Raw genomic sequence first — 18675 nt, forward strand, 5'->3', positions numbered from 1 at the left:
TTATTAAAGAATATTTTTTCAAGGACTATTACAGGCGTGGATTTATTAAAGAATATTTTTTCAAGGACTATTACAGGCGTGGATTTATTAAAGAATATTTTTTCAAGGACTATTACAGGCGTGGATTTATTAAAGAATATTTTTTCAAGGACTATTACAGGCGTGGATTTATTAAAGAATATTTTTTCAAGGACTATTACAGGCGTGGATTTATTAAAGAATATTTTTTCAAGGACTATTACAGGCGTGGATTTATTAAAGAATATTTTTTCAAGGACTATTACAGGCGTGGATTTTTTAAAGAATATTTTTTCAAGGACTATTACAGGCGTGGATTTTTAAAGAATATTTTTTCAAGGACTATTACAGGCGTGGATTTTTTAAAGAATATTTTTTCAAGGGCTATTACAGGCATGGATTTTTATTTTTTTAAAGAATATTTTTTCAAGGACTATTACAGGCGTGGATTTATTAAAGAATATTTTTTCAAGGACTATTACAGGCGTGGATTTTTTCAAGGACTATTACAGGCGTGGATTTATTAAAGAATATTTTTTCAAGGACTATTACAGGCGTGGATTTATTAAAGAATATTTTTTCAAGGACTATTACAGGCGTGGATTTATTAAAGAATATTTTTTCAAGGACTATTACAGGCGTGGATTTATTAAAGAATATTTTTTCAAGGACTATTACAGGCGTGGATTTATTAAAGAATATTTTTTCAAGGACTATTACAGGCGTGGATTTATTAAAGAATATTTTTTCAAGGACTATTACAGGCGTGGATTTATTAAAGAATATTTTTTCAAGGACTATTACAGGCGTGGATTTATTAAAGAATATTTTTTCAAGGACTATTACAGGCGTGGATTTATTAAAGAATATTTTTTCAAGGACTATTACAGGCGTGGATTAAAGAATACCTTCAAATGTTTTTATAAAAAAGACTATTACAGGCGTGGATTTATTATTAGAATATTTTTAAAGGTATTTTAACGACCTTTGGATAGAAGACCTTTTTTCAAGGATAATCTGAGCTATAGGCGTGGATTTTTAAAAAATAGTTTTTCAAGGATAATCTGAGATATAGGCATGGATTTTTAAAGAATAGTTTTTCAAGGATAATCTGAGTTATAGGCTTGAATTTTTAAAAAATTGTTTTTCAAGGATAATCTGAGCTAGGCGTGGATTTTTAAAGAATTGTTTTTCAAGGATAATCTGAGATATAGGCGTGGATTTTTAAAAAATAGTTTTTCAAGGATAATCTGAGATATAGGCGTGGAAGGAATATCTACGCCAAATGTGTGGCCTTCCAAGAGTATTTCATGTATGGATTTTTAAAAACAGCCACAGAAATGTTTTTTTATTAAAAAAAAATTATTTGAAAATATGTTTTTCTCTATTGTGATAAATGAATATGTTTCATTTTATTTCTTTGCAGCACCAGTATTAAACAACATCATTCGCAAAACAGAAAGAAAGAAAGTTTAACAACAAAACACTTCCCTGCTTGAACAATATAATATACCCTGCTATATTAAACAACCTAAATAAATACCACTCTAAATAAATAGAAAACCGACCGCACAACAGCAACAAAAATGATAATGTTAATGTTACGAAAATTTTCCGATTTTACACACAAATATAAAGTATTACGTGGCATGCTTGCCTATGGATTGCTATGGCCCTGTGGATCATTGGCCGAGCAAACACTGATAGAGAAACGGACATTCCGCACATATGACTGGAAGAAATGTCTTAAGTAAGTTTAGCTGCGATTCGCATTCATTAATATTACACAAATATAAAAAAACAATCATTCAATTTACAAACGAAAGAATCATCATCCAAAGCCTACATCGACGAATGAACCAACCGTTGATCAACAATAATTAACACCTTAATTAACCATTGGCCCCTTGATGTGCGAGTGAGTGTGTGTGGCATAAGACTCCATCGTATTACACCGGAAACATTCAGTAAACGTGGTGTGCATGCTGGGACCGTCGACCCACAGACAGACAGGCAGGCAAAAATACAGACTGACAACGGCCATCAAGCAATCTACACCCAACATTCAAGTTGAACAAACAATCATTAATTGCACTGACACCCCTGTGTAAACAGTCGACAACAACAAGAAAAACACCAGCAGCAACAAAATTGGCAGTGGGTGGTTTGGGGTCTTACTCACACATCCATCCATTCGTCCATTCATTCATTTATCCATCCCACTCGTATTGAATTTAATGGGCTAGCTTCGATTACTCCGTTTTTATTTTTTCTTCTTCTTCTCTCGCTTCACCTCTCCACCCGCCGCCATCATGTCTTCCTTACATGACAGATTCAGTTTATTCGGCTGTTTCTTCATGGGTCCCACAGTTTATGCATGGATGCGCCTGGCCTCCATTATGTGGCCACGTACTGACATCAAATCATCTTTTTGCAAAGCGATTACAGAGCAAGCCGGATACGATCCAATGGCCATTAGTACATTTCTATTTACGATGAGTCTGATGGAGGGCAAAACATATGAGGAAGCCAAGCATGAGGTAAGTATTTTGTCGTAATTAGATATGAAGTTATATTATGGACATTATTTATATAACATATTGAAAAAGTTTTGAATTGAAAACAAATTACAGTTTTTTTTTTTTTTTTTGGTTTTATGCCTTGGGATTTTTTGATGTTTTTAAGTATAAATGGAGTTGTAGAAGTGTATATTTTTAGAAAGTTTTCAAGAATAATTAGAGATATAGACTTGGATTTTTAAAAAATATTTTTTCAATGATAATTGGATGTGTAGGCTTGGATTTTTAAAGAATATTTTTCCAAGGATAATTTCACGATTTTTATAGAATATTTTTTCAAGGATTATTAGAGGTATAGGCGTGGATTTTTTAAGAATATTTTTCAAGGATAATCTAATGGTTTTTAAAGGAAATTTTTTTCAAGGATAATCTTAGCTATAGGCATGGATTTTTAAAGAATATTTTTTTAATGATAATAGGATGTGTAGGCTTGGATTTTTAAAGAATATTTTCCAAGGATAATTTCACGATTTTTATAGAGTATTTTTTTCAAGGATTTCTAGCGGTATAGGCGTGGATTTTTTACGAATATTTTTCATGGATAATCTAATGGTTTTTAAAGGAATTTTTTTTCAAGGATAATCTGAGCTATAGGCATGGATTTTTAAAAAATATTTTTTAAGAATAATCTAAGGAGTTTTGAAGCCAATCTGAGCCATAGGCGAATTATTAAAGGGATTATTTCAAGGATAATCTTAGGATTTTTAAGCATATTTTACAACGATAATCTGAGTATATTAAAGAGCATATTTTTTAAGAATAATCTAAGAATTTTAAAGGTTATTTTTCAAGGATAATCTGAGCATAGTCCTTAATTATTACGGAACATATTTTCAAGGATAATCTATGATATATTTTTAAAAATATTTTTAAGGATTATCTAAGTTGTATGTGGTTTTTAAGGAAAGTCTTTCAAGGAAAAAATATATCTGAAGAATATTTTTATTTTTTGATATCTGAAGAATATTTATTCAAGGATAATCTGAGCTATAGAAGTAAAGTTTTCAACGGGTATTTTTTCAAGGATAATTACAGTAGCAATATGAGTAATTTTTGAGTATTAATTTATTAAGGCCTATCAGAATAAGAGAAGTTGATATTATGCAGCCTATAGACCATCTGTCCAAGATATTTTAAAGCCTTCTATATGATATGTCAAATATCGATGCAAGCCAAAGGTTCTCTTGGCACCAATTAAATTCACTCTTTTTGATGGCTGTTCCACATCATTCCAATTTATGGCACTTTAATTTATGCGATAACCACCCTTCCATAAAACTAAACATCGTGTTTTAAGTTTGAGTAATTATGATAATCTTATGTATGCAAATCTCCTTGGAGAGAAATCAGTTTTGTGATTTCATTTTTCAGATGAAATCATTACTTGTGTTAAAAACAATTCCTTGAAACCCCAAATTGTATTTTAGAGCCCTCCAAAAACAACAACGCCAACAACACTTTTCATTTACATTTCTCTCTCGTTAAAAAAAGGCTTAAAAATGATTTCATCTACTGTGTCATGCATGGTCGTCATACATTTACGAGATGTCTGTCAGTCAGTCGCCCATGCCAAGCCATTCCGTTTTGTTTGTTCGGTTGGTTGTACTCGAAACTGTGTGGGCATAAATAAATTTAAATGAACTTGTCGTTGTCATATTCCTTAAGTGATTCTCAATACGTAGTACTTTTGTTCAGCCAGGCGGACAGACAAACGAACAAACATTATTGTCTTTATGTCTGTCGGGCAGACTCCTCTGATAATAATTAAGCACAACCATAAAAATTGATGTATGGACGCGGACGAATGCTTTAAAAGGCCCACAAACCGAACAAACATTTTTATGGCATGTTCTCATTCCGCTTGAATATGTCTAGGCTGTTGTTGCTGTTGCTGATGTTGATGTTATTGCTTTTATTGTTGTTTCGTATTTTTGCTTTTTTCTGTTTCAGCTCAAGTATGTAATAACATTTTGAACAATTCCATTGAACATTTTGAACACATTTTTAAACGTTCAACATCCACGTATCCTACATTGAAACGAAGAAGAGTTGGGGAAAAAAACACACCATCACGAACGTTTTAAAAAACATTGCAAATAACAACAATTGACGCAGTACCACAGCTCGGCAGTCAGCATCCAAAAACAAATAGCGTTTTTTGCTCTTCTCCGTTTATTTCTTTGTCCGTCTGTCCATAAAAATGAACACATTACTCGAACAACGTGCATTTTTCATTACAGTTTGTATCGTCATTCTCATAACAAGGCATGCACGCACGCACTGGCTTCTCGTGGCTTTATGGATATGGGTGGATCGATGTTTAGGCATGATTTCGAAAATCGATATTTGTTAGGGGAAATCAGCCGATTTTCACCTACAGAAACTTTGTGTAGAAGGGAGGGAGAGAGAAAGCCAGGATATCTGGATATCTATACAGGAAAGAGCTTATTCTATATAGAAAATTCATTATATACTTTCTACAGGATTAGACCCGCTATAGACATTCTTTATCTTGGAGGTGATCCACATAATGATTGTATAATATTGGATAATTTTTAGAATGTTTTTTCGAGGACAGTCCGATCAAAAATGTACAAGGGCATTCGAATCCACAGACTTGTATTTTTTACAGTAAAGGTAGTATATATATTTCGTTAATATATATGGTTTGCTGTAGATCTCTTAAAGGCTATCTTTGATCCATCGTCCATTGTTTATTATGGAAACACCCATATCAATTTAGTTTTGTATTGTTTTGTTGGTAGTAGTATTCCCCAAAGTCATTGTGTTATTGCGGGCATCAACATCATTATGGCCAACGTAAATGGCCAGGGTGAATAGGGGCCAGAATGAGCCGCAATAGCGTTGTGACAACAATATTATCGTTGTGAACATCATCAGCAATGGCAACAGCAGCAGCAACAACAACAAATGAAAAATTTAACCATAGCCTCACCAATAAAAGCCCATAGGACTATGACTATCACAGTTGGAGTGCAAGCAATTGAATGAATATACAATGCAATTGTAGGCTCTCGGGGAATAGGGAGATTCACATGGGATGATCGCATAAAAAAATTGCAAACAATTTGTTAGGACCTACACTCTGACATTGACGGGAAATCGCAAAACAGAACTTTTATAGGCTGAAATTTTGTAGTATCGTCCAATGTGATCTCCCCTTCCGAAAACCATTACAGCTCGTGGTCAAATTTATGTTAACTACCGCTATGTCTGTATATATGATGGCCTATACGCTCTAACCAATTTAAACAGACCAAGCACACTCGTTCACATCCAGTCAATCCGCCACTGAGTCCATCATTAACCAAACAATCAACAATTGGAACCTGCTTTAGAGGTATCCACTTAAGCACATCGTTTCTGTGGTTGTTAGTTGATGGTGAAATTGACGAGGGTGGTATGAACAAAAATGTATACAGATAATATATAAATATATTTAACATTTCATAATTATCACAACTATTTTCCTACATCGTTCTGCTTTACCTCTATTTGCGCTCATTTTTCCTCCCTCCCTTTTTTGACAAAAACAAATGCACTCCTCTCAAGAAAAAGACAAAGCACCTTTCATTGCAGGACTATGTTTTGTTTTGGTATCGTTTTCCGTCGACTATAACTAGTTTTGCATTCCATTGTTTCTTACCGACCCCTGCATAGGTGTTACAAAATTCGCATATGTATTTTCCAAATGATTTCGATATAAACAGTATATCAAACAAGTGTTGATACGATACGAATGTTCTAATGACGCAGGACATGAACATGTAAGTAAATAAAAAGAGACGAGAAAAGACATAACGAGAAGAATAAAAGATTAAATCGAAATAGAAAAATTAAAACGACAAAGAATTTCAGTGCCATAAAAATTGGCCACCATAAACACACCGACTCCAAAGTTTTTTTTACTCTCTCCGACAAGAAACCAGTTTTATGAATGTTTTATGAATTTCATTCATAAAGTGCAGAAATCCCAATTGGGGAAAAAGAAATCCATTATTTTTATATGAACTATAGGACTTTATTTAACAAGCTTCGGAATGTCCGATTTGGGCCAAATATGCACCGTTTTGTTGGATGACTTCTTGCCATTTTAAATGTAACTTCATAATGCCTCTCTCATAGAAGTCCTGCTCTCTATTTGCAATCCTCCCTGGATACCAATTTTTTATAATTAAAAAAAAATTGCAATGCAAGAAAAAGATGATAATCGCTTGGTTCCAAGTCCTGGTTCCCGAAGAGTCTGGCGAGTCACTGTAGATGTGTGTGGCCTTGCGTTATCCTGATGGAACACGACACCTCTCCTGTTGGCCAATTCTGGCCGTTTCTGGTCAATTGCTATTTTCAAACGTTCCAGTTTTTGACAGTTGAGATCAGAATTTAGCGTTCGACCATATAGACGCAACTCTTAATAAATAATCCCATTCCAGTCCCACCAAATGCATAGCAAAACCTTCCTGGCCGTTAGTCCTAGTTTGGCAATCGTTAGATGTGCTTTACCGCTCTTTGAAGGCGATCGTTTTTGCACAGGGTGATCGTATGTGATCCATTTCTCATCTCGAGTCAACGTCTGTTTAAGAAATGGTTCTGCCTCATTCCGTTTGGGCAAGGCTTCGCAGATGGAAATTCGATCCATCCTATTTTTTCTGTTAATTGGTGTGGCGCCCAAAAAATCGAGCTTCTTTTTGGGGCGCATTTGTATGAATGTTTTAAAACAGTTTATGGTCGATTTTTAGCTCCTGGGCGATGTTACGACTGCTAACATGCTGGTTAAATGCGATCATTTCTCCGATTTTGTCGACATTTTCTTTTTCTACAATCTAATAATATACGATTTAGTAGTGGTGTATCTGTAGAACTGTCCCCAAAAAACTAATCTCTCTATAGGAGTAGTTGTGAAGATCTATAGAATCATATAAATATGACCTGTAGAAGTTATTTTGTTTATAGCAGAACTTTAGAAGACCTTTGTCTGACGAAGATATGTCTGAAGAACGTCCTCTGCCTACAGTATGACTACTGAAATTCAGCAAAGGAGATTTTGTCTATAGAAAACCAAGTTGTCTTCTCTCGATAGATGACCTATAGATTATATTATATCTATAGAAGAACTGTATAAGGCCTTCTGTCTACTGAAGACCTTCATAAAGTCTTCCATTCTATAGAAAACCTATTACAAGCTTACATCTCCTAAAGATGATGAAGAACATTACAAAGTCTTCTGTCTATAGCAGAACACCAAAAATGAAGTTGCACTTGTAGCAGTACTGGTAGAATGACTTTAGCTGTAGAAGTCAAATTCCCCCACTCATCCTCGTAACTGCGACATTCTACTTCACATAGTGTAGATATATACGTTTGCATGTAACTGACAAAGTACAATTCAATGATGGTATATCCCCATACTTGACACGTCAATTGTGTCTTTGTCGTCATCATCCTCACCGTCATCATCTTGAACGTTATAGGCCGTCATGTATTGTGTCTGTCTGGCTGAACATACCGACGCACAGACACACAACAATAATGGCTTGACGGTAGAGTATTGCCAATGCTGACGATGGCGGTGATGATGATGTCGTTGAAGTAGGTAAATGGGGAATATATGTATGAATGTGAATGTCGATGATGAATAGTTTTTTTTTTTTTTTTTTTTTTTTTGTCGTGTTCGGCTTCGCTTCATTCATTTTACGTAGATAACAACATTCAACGTTGTTAAGTAGCATTTTGTTGAGGTAAAAAAATTGGAATCGTGATGGGTGCTTGGTGATGTTTGTTGACGCCGTTTGCAATTTAAATTGGAGCATCTTAATGTCGTCTAAAAATTCACAGGGTATTAGGATCGTGGAAGGAAGAGGTTTGAGAGGTGCCTTGATTTAGAAAATAAATAATAAAGGACTCCGAACATTTTAAAAGCAAATTACCACCACTACCCGTTATGTTTAATATTTGTTCTAAACCTACAATTGTTGTTCTTCTGTTTTAGAGATATAGGTAGGGTAAACTCTGTTACTTTTATTAATTACACACTTGTTTTTTCTTTATTGCCGTTTGTCTGCAACCGGTCATAAATTGTTGTGCCCCACAGTTGAATGGCTTATTGAAGAATTATTTCTCCCCTTGGTGTAGTTTGTAATTTTTTGAACATTAATTAATGATAATGCAAAACAATTAATTAGACCCCACCTCTGGTTTCACCGCGACAACTTCGTTCAGGGCGATAAGCAAATGAATTGAAAAAAAAAAAAACATAAAATATGTATAATGTTTAAAACTTGAATACTGTAGCCGATAAATTGAACACTATTGATATATGAGTATACAGAAACAAATAATAGGATAGGTTGTTTAAAAGCTTATTAATTTATGGGAAAATTTTATAAAAAAGTGGCTACAATATGTATACATACATATATTAGGCTGTGATGGCATCTGATTAAACCAAAGAAGAACAAGTGACAATTTTAAAGGGACCGAATAGCTTCAATGTAAAGGAGGGACAAAATGATGAAGATGATAAACAGGAGGTGTTTTCATAATTTCCTCAATATTATTGAACCGTTAATTTGTAAGATTTGTTCAGAATTTTACTTAGATTTTCCTAACTAACTTAGGTTGCAGGTTAATCTAAGTATAAGGAAAAAAGGTTCAAAATAAAAATTCTTTTTTCCTAGCATCAATTATAATAAAAGATCAGGTATATTTCAGATTGATTGCCTTGCCTAAACAAAAAAAAAAAAAACAACGGCCAAACCGAAAATCTCTATTAATATGCCTTAAACACGAATTCGGAGACCGCTTTACTTCCCTATTGATATGGTGATCGAGGAATACGGTATACAAGATAAAGTCCTCTCCAAGACTTGGACTATTTTTCGCATGATATTATAAAATAAATGTTTGCCCAATTTTGGGGGAGTTGGTACCCGAAGAAGTGGAAAAATGGATCTCGTCTTCGGACTTATATATGAAATTGGTAGATATAATAGGTGGTGCAAATTTTGTTTCAAAGGGGGCATTTTCGATAGTCCGTTCGCATGATATAAAATAAATTTTTGCACAATTTTGTGGGGAGATACCAGAAGGAGTGGACCGATATTTCCCATCTTCGAACTTGAACTATGTTTGAAAGATAGATTGATATGTGCAAAGTTTGGATGAAATCGATTATTTCTTCGAATGTTATCGTGCGCATCAGCCGGCCAGACAGACATTTGTAAATCGACTCCAAATTTGGTCGGATTGGGTCTAAACCAATATTTTGATGAGGCACATTTTTACCGCATCAAAGTGTAAATACCCTCATTTGTCACAAGGCTGAGGGTTTAAAAACTTTCGCCCGAAAGCTGTTAGTTCCGAAGTCTTAGATAATGGTAGTCACCATTCGGAAATACTACGGCGATGGAGCACATCATCATTTCTGTTAAAAAAATGTTCTCTGTATTATCACAGATATCTCTGCAGGTATGATGAACCTATAAAATGGTCGTTGGTTCGAACTTTTAACCAAAATGCTACTAATCACTTGGTCGCAATTGCCAGTCAGAATATTTAACTTGCCATTCAGTTATAGAGAATACTCTTCCTTGGACTGTTTTAGGTAAAAACGTTCCCCCATAAAATTTATGGATAGAAAATCTTCTATACGAATTCTATAGACCGAATACCTTCTATTATTCTATTTATGTCACTTCATAGATCTTGTACGTGGATTCATATAGACAGAATAACGTCAAAATAACTTTAATAGTCGGTAAACTTTCTATTGATGTTCTTCAATATGGTTTCTATAGGGATTTTTAGGTAAAAACTTCTTCCAATTAATTTATGGACGGAAATTATTCTATAGTAATTCTATATACTTGCTAATTTCAATTATTTTTTATGTAGGATTTTTTAAATATTACTGTTATATCAAAGGGATATGTATGGCATTTTATGTTGCTGGACCCCTTCTCTAGATACTTGAGAAGGGGTCCAGATTGATATTCCTATAGGCATTCTTTAAACCCATTTAAATATAAATAACAAACATAATAAACTAATGAATTCATTTCTCTCTCCCTCCTTAGGTCGCTACAAAATTCCTAGATGCCTACCGAGTCGGTGTCATCTATTGGCCATGTGTTCAAACCGTTAATTTTGCATTGATTCCCGTTCAAAATCAGGTGGTATTTACATCGTTCTTCAGCATGTGTTGGACAACATTTTTGGCTTATGTCAAATATATGGAATTGCCCAATGTCGATGTGGATCATCATATGGAATTTCATTTGGATTTTCATATTTTGGATTTTCATGTACATTTCTAAGGGCAATACAGAGACAATTAATTTTACGAAGATAATGGCAGCAGAGGCAATAATTTTTATTATTTATTAAAATGCGATTTAATAAAGTGTGTATTTTCAGCTAATACTAATAAAATAAATTAAATAAAATTTACTAAAAATGACCAAAAATATATGTATTTGATGTTAAAGGGTTAAATGTAAGGTAAAGAAAAATCTACTTTTACATAACTACACAGTCATATCCTTAGGTACGTCCAGAAGTTTTTCTTTTTTTCCTTTTCCATTTAACCATCTAGTTAGTTCCCTCTCTGTCCCTCTTTCGCATTAATTTTCTTCTCCCTCATTCTCTTTCAAATTGACCTCAATTACATTCAGAGCAACAAACAACCCAACGTTTATCGTGTACATCAAATGGTTATCACCACCAACCGACCGACCAATAAACGGAGCAAACAACCAGCCATCCAGCCATTCAGCACGAAAGCAAATTAAATTCGAATAATTGAAAAAAGTGGATTTCATTAAAATTCTTTAATTACTTCCGGCTAAACGATTAGAGCATTTCCTTTACACCAAACAGGCTACCATATACAGACGTGAGTAATCATGAATTTGCGTGCCATTAAATGTGTGTAAATATAATTAAACTTTTACTCTGCTAAATGTAATATAATTTTCATGTCAAATTACCCATTTTAAATTGAGTTTGATGATGATAGGTGGCAGCTGTTTTCAATTTTTCCTTTCTGATATAAAGTTTTATAAATTTTGATTAACGTATTTTTAAAAAATACCCTAAGAGTCAAATGCGGGAAAGGGGTTAGGACAAAGTAAACTGACTAAAAACGGACACATGGTATTTTTCCGATATAATATTTGAAGATAGATGAGGTCATAACTGTATTATTATGGGAAATTGAGAAAGTAAACTTATTAAAAATCTAATATATATATTGAACTGATAAACTTCTGGGTATTCTACATAGAGTGCAATAAGGTCTTTCCGAATCAAAGGTCTGTTAGTGCCAGTTTTGCTCAGCAAAAAAAAAACACTTGTTTGACATCTTGTATTTAGGATTTATATCGAAATAATTTGGAAAATAAATATGCGAATTTTGTAACAGTGTTTGACTTGTACCAGTGTCTGACAGAATGGAACAATGGATGCAAAACTAGTCACAGTCGAATGAGTGGAAAAACGGTTGGAAAAACAACAACCACCATGTAAGGGGAGAGACGGAGAAAAAAGGGCAGAACACAGGCGAACAATGAATGGTGGTTGTGTTGTTTTTTCTAGGAGGTAATACAAAAACAAGTTATCCAAAGAGAGAGAGAGAACAAATTAGCGCAAATGGTGGTAAAGTAAAGAAGGAAATGGTTGTGATATTAATGAAATGTTTACATCTTTTTTTTTTTGAAAAGAAATTGTAAGAATTTTTACTTATATTCGAAACGAGATACACGTACAATATGGAAAAATTACTTTTGATAAATTATGAAAATATTCATTATTCTTTTTTCTGTACAGAATTACAATTTATTCGGTTTACCTACTCCGCATTTTTATATATTGAAGAATTTTTACTATTTACAAATCATCAGGAAGGTTGGCAGTCTGACAAGATCACCAGATAATCCTCCTAGTTTATGTGATCTGTAGAAAATACTATACCTAAATTACGAAATCAATTAATATTCTTAAACTATATCTTGCGGATATTTTATATATGTTCCTGAATCATATAAAAGACTTCTTGGAAATATTCTGTACATCAGAGAATGTAATTTTTAGAAATCATGCCGTGGGTATATTTTCCTATGTCCTTTAGGTCGAATTCTATATATTATTGTTGGGGTATTTTTATTTAAGGGAACCCCCCATTCTCGATTTTATATTTTCAAGTTTTTCAATGGGCTGGTAAATGAATACCAATGCATGTTAAGGTTTGTAACTGTACACATAAATAGTTGAAGAGAAGAAAAATAATTTACAAAATGTTGTTGTCGCTCAATTATCAACAAAATGGCGGACCTTTAAAAAAGTATTTTTTGAAAAATCGCCTATTTTTACCTCAAACCAAGTTAAAAAATAAGGAAGATCTCGACCGATTGGATTTATCCTAGTTCATACGATAACTATACACTCACAGAGAAACGTCTTAAAATTTGTAATCGATCGGATTATTAGTTTTTGAGTTATCGTGCCCGCCATTCGTAAAACACTGCTTCGAGAAAAATGCGTTTAAAGTTTGAGAATCACTCTTGCCGTCACTTGATGCTGACACAATAAATCGACTATATCTTGAAGAGTTCTTGAGATTTTCATTTGAAATTTTGTAGGAACGTTCTTGAATTAGTGTAGATTCGAAAAACTAAATAAAATTTTTTGACTCCGAGAATGTGGGGTCCCCTTAATGAAAAAATCGTTTATCATCTGTCTATAAAAGACCTAAGTGAATTTTCCACATTTAGAGAACCCATTTACGTGCACCCTGGATCTATACTTAGCCAATAAATTCAGCCTGTGTTTCATCATCCATTAAATAGCGGACTAAGGTTTCTTCGCATGAGACTGCTTTCATTAAGTTTACTATGGTAGAAGTCCCACTTAGAAGCATTTCTATGACCTTTATTTATTTATTTATTTATTTTTTTTTTTTTTTTGAATTTTTTAGCAATTTATTGCAGTGCCATTAAGCCATATATTTAAGTTAATACATTCAAAATAATATCATATAGTAATTTATTATTAAAATTTCTCTAATCACCATTACCCTGCTGCTATTCCCATATTTGTAGATTTTAATTGCAAATATTTGTGTTCATAAAATTTATAATTTATTATTCTGTGTGTGTGTGCATTAATGACCCCGTCGCCCATTGCCGTATGTCTTAATTGTTTGGACTTTTATCACACAAACGAGATAAAATGGAAACTAATTAAGGCGCTTACGAACGTATATATGTGTGTGTGCGCGCGTTCAAATGAAAAAAGGAAATTTTTATGAGCAATTGCTTAAACCACAAACTTTGTAATATTGTAGTGCCATGTCATAGCAATGGAGGAGACCTGCTGCTGAACGCCAAAAACAATTCGAAATGTAACAGCCAAAACAATTCAAGTGATTAAGGGGGTAATTATGGACACGCTCTGGCACCAACGCCACCAACACCGACAACGACTGCCATTACCACAGAAATTAATCACCAGCCAAGATTAATTTCAGTGGTTGCGGAAATTGGACGCCATGAATTTTAGTGACTGATAGAAGAAGAATAAGCATTACTATATAGAGCAAAGTGAAGCTAATGACTATAAAGGAAATATTTTCGTTGAAAACGAACCTTTGTTTATTTAAAGATTTTCGTTTTAAAATATTAAATGGGATTATTTTGAAAAAATAAATAATCCACAATTAAAATGGGAAAACGAATGTGAATGCACCCCACTTTCCATGATAAACATCAATGGATGTGTTGTTAAATTTTCCTCTTCCTACAAAATAAGCAGGTGGTGGTTATATATGTGTGTGTGTGCCGCAGATTATCATGGGTATTAGCATTTGTCGTATTTGTCCAACAGTTTTCGTTATTACTATTATTTTGTAGACACAATAGCTGAGATAAGAAACAACAACAATAACCACACAAAATGAAATGAAAGAAAATCCACGACAAAACCCAAACGAGAAAAAGCCGAACTAATCAATGCATTAAACTATTTTGACACGTCCCAAAAACTAAGCCACCATCATCGTCATCAGCAGCAGCAACAACAACAGCACCAATAATAAAAACGAACCAAAAAAGGGGTGAATCCAAAACGATTTCTTATCACAGAAATAAAAACAACGCCAGGCATATAAAATCAATTCCATGGCGGCAAATGTTCACAATAAAACTAGAATTTTATCTTCAAAGGCTACAGGCATTCGCCTGGCCATCATAGTCCCCTGCCTGGCTTAGCTGCACATAGCAATAAATTAATTTTCATCTTGCTCTGTTCTGTCTCTAATTAGTTAGCAACCCCAAATGACGACAGCCAGAATATCAACGAATGTGCCAAGTCATAGCCCTCAATGAATTAACGAATTCCACGGGGGGAAATATACAATCTCATTTATCATCATCAAGTGAAAAATGCTGATCAAATAAAACGCACACGCACAGACGTGCTCACATAGTCGTCACATGAAGTTTGTATCCTTATTGTTGTTTTTTTAGTTTAATCAAGAAAATCTCTAAACTTGTATATTTAAATAAAATATGAAATTAAAAAAAAAAAAACTCTTTCAGATTATTAGATTAATGAAAAAAAAAATATTTATATAAACACACCCATTTTTGTAGTACTTAAAAAAAATTTTAGGTTGGGAAAAATAAATCCATTATTTCTTCAACAGACAGGCTGTACTGACATATTTCTCGTAAGGTATCGATCAAGCAATTTCAGATTTATGCTCCTAGGAAGGGTGAAATCATTTTGCTGTTGCAGTTGAGAGTTACAGGCTGTTAAAAATTGAAGTGAACAAAGAAAAAATTCGGTACATTTTACAATTTTTCTTTGATAAAGGCTAAAATGCAAGTCGATACTGTAACAGCCAATTATGTGCAATATCGGTTTCGTAGATTCCGTTCAGAAATTTTTGATGTTAAAGATGCTCCCACAGGTAGGCCGGTCGTCAAAAATGTCGATAAAACCAGAGAAATGAAAGAAGTTGACCGACAGAAGCTAAAAATCGACCATAAACCCGTTTTAAACCATTTACAATTAACCAGATACGGCCAGAATTGGCCAACAGGAGAGATGACGTGTTCCACCAGGACAACGCTAGGTCACACACATCTACAGTGACTCGCCAGAAACTTCGGGAGCATGGTCGGGAAGTTTTAATGCATCCGCCTTGGACTTGGCACCAACTTATTATATTTTTCTTGCATTACAAAATTTGCAAATAGAGAGCAGGACTTCTATGAGAGAGGCATTATGAAGTTACCTTTAAAATGGCAACAAATCATACAACATAACGGTGCATATTTGTCCCAAATCGGATATTCTGAAGCATGTTAAGTAAAGTCCTATAGTTAATAAGTTCATAAAAATAATGGTTTTCTTTTTCCCCAACCTCATATTTCTAAAAAAAAGGAGTGGACCAATGAGTACCATCTTTGGACTTGATCTAGCCTTGGTAAAGATAATATGTTTTGCAAAGTTTGGTTCCAATCGGACATTCCTGTCGCCTAATATTGTATTTGTAAATATTGAAAAAATTTAACCATTTGTGGGGAAGGTATCCAAAGGAGTGGACCAATGGGTCTCATCTTCGGACTTGACCTGCGCTACGTTGTTCAAAGTTTGGTTCAAATCTTACATTCATGTCGCCTGATATTAAATTTATAAATATTGAAAATTTCGACAATTTGTGGGGGAAGTACCAGAAGGAGTGGACCAATCAATCTTCGAACTTGATATAGGCCTGGTAAAAACAATGTGGGCAGTGCAATGTTTGGTTCGCATTGGATAGTCTGTTCGCATGATATTATAAAATTAACCGTTTGCACAATTTTTAACATTTTGTAGGAGAGGTACAAGAAGGAGTAGACCGATATTTCCCACCTTAGAACTTGATGATGCAATCAGTTCCCTTCGAGAGTTATTGTGCGCACCAGACTGCTAGAAAGACAGACGGACGGAGGTAAATCGACTCCAAATTGTCTGAAACGGATTTCGTACAAAAAAAAATGAGATCTTAAACAAAAATTTCGATGAGTCGCCCTTATTAACCATAAGGCTGAGGGTATACACATATTTAAAAAATCCACGTTAAAAAATAAAAAAAATCGAATTTTTGGTAGTCTCTGGAAAACTATTTTTAAAAAAATCATTGAAAAAATCGACGCTTATTTGGAGTCCTTGAAAAAAAATTTCGATTATGGACGCTCATTGGAATTCCTTGAAAAAAATATTTTTAAACAACCCCGACTAATTGTTAGTCTTTTTGCACCGTTTTGTTTGTTGTTTAAAGGCATTTCTCGATCATTTCTCCGATTTTATCGACATTTTCTTTAACATCAAAAATTCCAGAACGAAATCTACGAAACCAAAAGTGCACATAATTGGCTGTTATACAGTATCGGAACCATAAAGACCATTCACTATTTTAGCCATTTTCGTCATTGTCAAAGAAAAACGGTAAAATGTTCCGAATTTTCTCTTTGTGCATCAAACAAAAAACAGCAACATATTTTTTTTACTGCGAAATGCCACCCTTCTAACGAGCATAAATCTGAAATTTGTTGATGGATATTTTAGGAGAAATCGATCAGTACAGCCGTATACTGAAAAAAATTATTTTTTCCACAACCTAATATATGTACGCTTATTGTCAGTCTTAAAAAATTAGTTTGAAAAATATATTCGTACCAACTCTACGCATATAGACCCGGTTATAAAACATAAATCCATATTGAAATATTTCTTCAAAATGTGTTTATTGTCACCTCCAGCAGACCGTAATTTTTGTATTGTATTATAGGGCTCAAAGCCTCAACATACTGAAATGGGACGTTGTCTTTAGGTGGGACTACAATAAAACGTGAACCGATAGCAAAAATTCAGGATCTGAATTAATGAATGTGCAAAAATTTTAAAGCTCTGCTATTGCGATCACTCGTGACTTCAAAAGACAGCTGACGGACCACTCGATGTGTTGCAAATGGTATGATAAATTTAATATACACCTTATGGTGGAGGAAATGAAAAATATACACAATACTGACTTCAGATAAATAATACCAAAAAAATAACCTTCTTTCAAAACTAAAACAAGTTGTTTTGTTTTTATTAATTTTACAATAATTTTGACGACAACTGTCACAATTTACATCCGTTTTGTATCCTGTTTCCACTCTCTGTAGAGAATAAAAGGAAATACATTTCCCAGCATCACAATTCCTCCCTTTACTACAAATTATGTACACGGATGGCAGCAGTTGGTATTTGTCGTTATTGACGTTGTCATATCCACTTGCCTGACGCCTGTCGCCGTGGTCTCAGTGATATTGTGCGACAAATGTGTTTTGTTGTTATTTTAGGCAGATTTCGTTTTTTTCCCAAACAGAAATCCACTGCCAACGCTGTTGTTTGGACAATGTTGCTGCTCCTGTTGTTGTTTTTGTTGTTCTGTTTCCTAGATGTGACCGTAATGTAAATTTTCAGTTGTCATCTTGTGTTGAATTTTAATTGGAATTTATTATGGCAGGAAGAGTGGCATTAAAGCGGGATGAAGAGGTGGCGAAGATGAGTGGCTTCGTAGAAAATAATTCTTATGTGTCATATGCATACACATTTTTCGGTTCACATCGTTATGGGATTAGGGAGGTGAACAGTGGAACAAAATAAATATTGTTTTCAAATATTCAAATTTAATTTAAATTGTGGATCCAATAAAAAAGGTTCAACTATGAAATTAAATCGAATATCCCACCCCCTTAAATAAAATATTCCCATTCTGTACTGCAGTACATCACCCGACCTGATATCGTAACACTGTGTCCCACCAAATCATTTTCCACGCATTTCTGTCACACAGGGAGATTTTCCCCCGTTTTTGTTTTTATTTTTTTATTGTTTTGTTTATATTCCGTATTTCCCCCACCGAACGAATGATTAATGCGAATTTGACTATAGTTGTTGTCATCGTTAAAGGGTGAACGTAGAAAAACCAAGAAGAAATTTGGAAATGTCAATGTTAATCTTTTAA

General features: G+C 33.9%; 1 protein-coding gene across 1 annotated transcript; it reads left to right on the forward strand.

Moving 5' to 3' along the window:
* Positions 1 to 1597: 1597 nt before the first annotated feature.
* LOC133322655 (uncharacterized) lies at positions 1598 to 10932 on the forward strand. Its single transcript, XM_061531619.1, has 3 exons — positions 1598 to 1768; positions 2351 to 2558; positions 10691 to 10932. Exons 1-3 carry the CDS (start codon positions 1605 to 1607, stop codon positions 10928 to 10930), a joined length of 612 nt encoding a protein of 203 aa, XP_061387603.1. The 5' UTR covers positions 1598 to 1604; the 3' UTR covers positions 10931 to 10932.
* The last annotated feature ends 7743 nt before the right edge of the window (positions 10933 to 18675 follow it).

Source organism: Musca vetustissima, unplaced genomic scaffold, assembly GCF_032173495.1.
Source record: "Musca vetustissima isolate MV318-11 ecotype Yass unplaced genomic scaffold, APGP_CSIRO_Mvet_v1 utg6303, whole genome shotgun sequence".
In the NCBI taxonomy this organism is placed as follows: Eukaryota; Metazoa; Arthropoda; class Insecta; order Diptera; family Muscidae; genus Musca; species Musca vetustissima.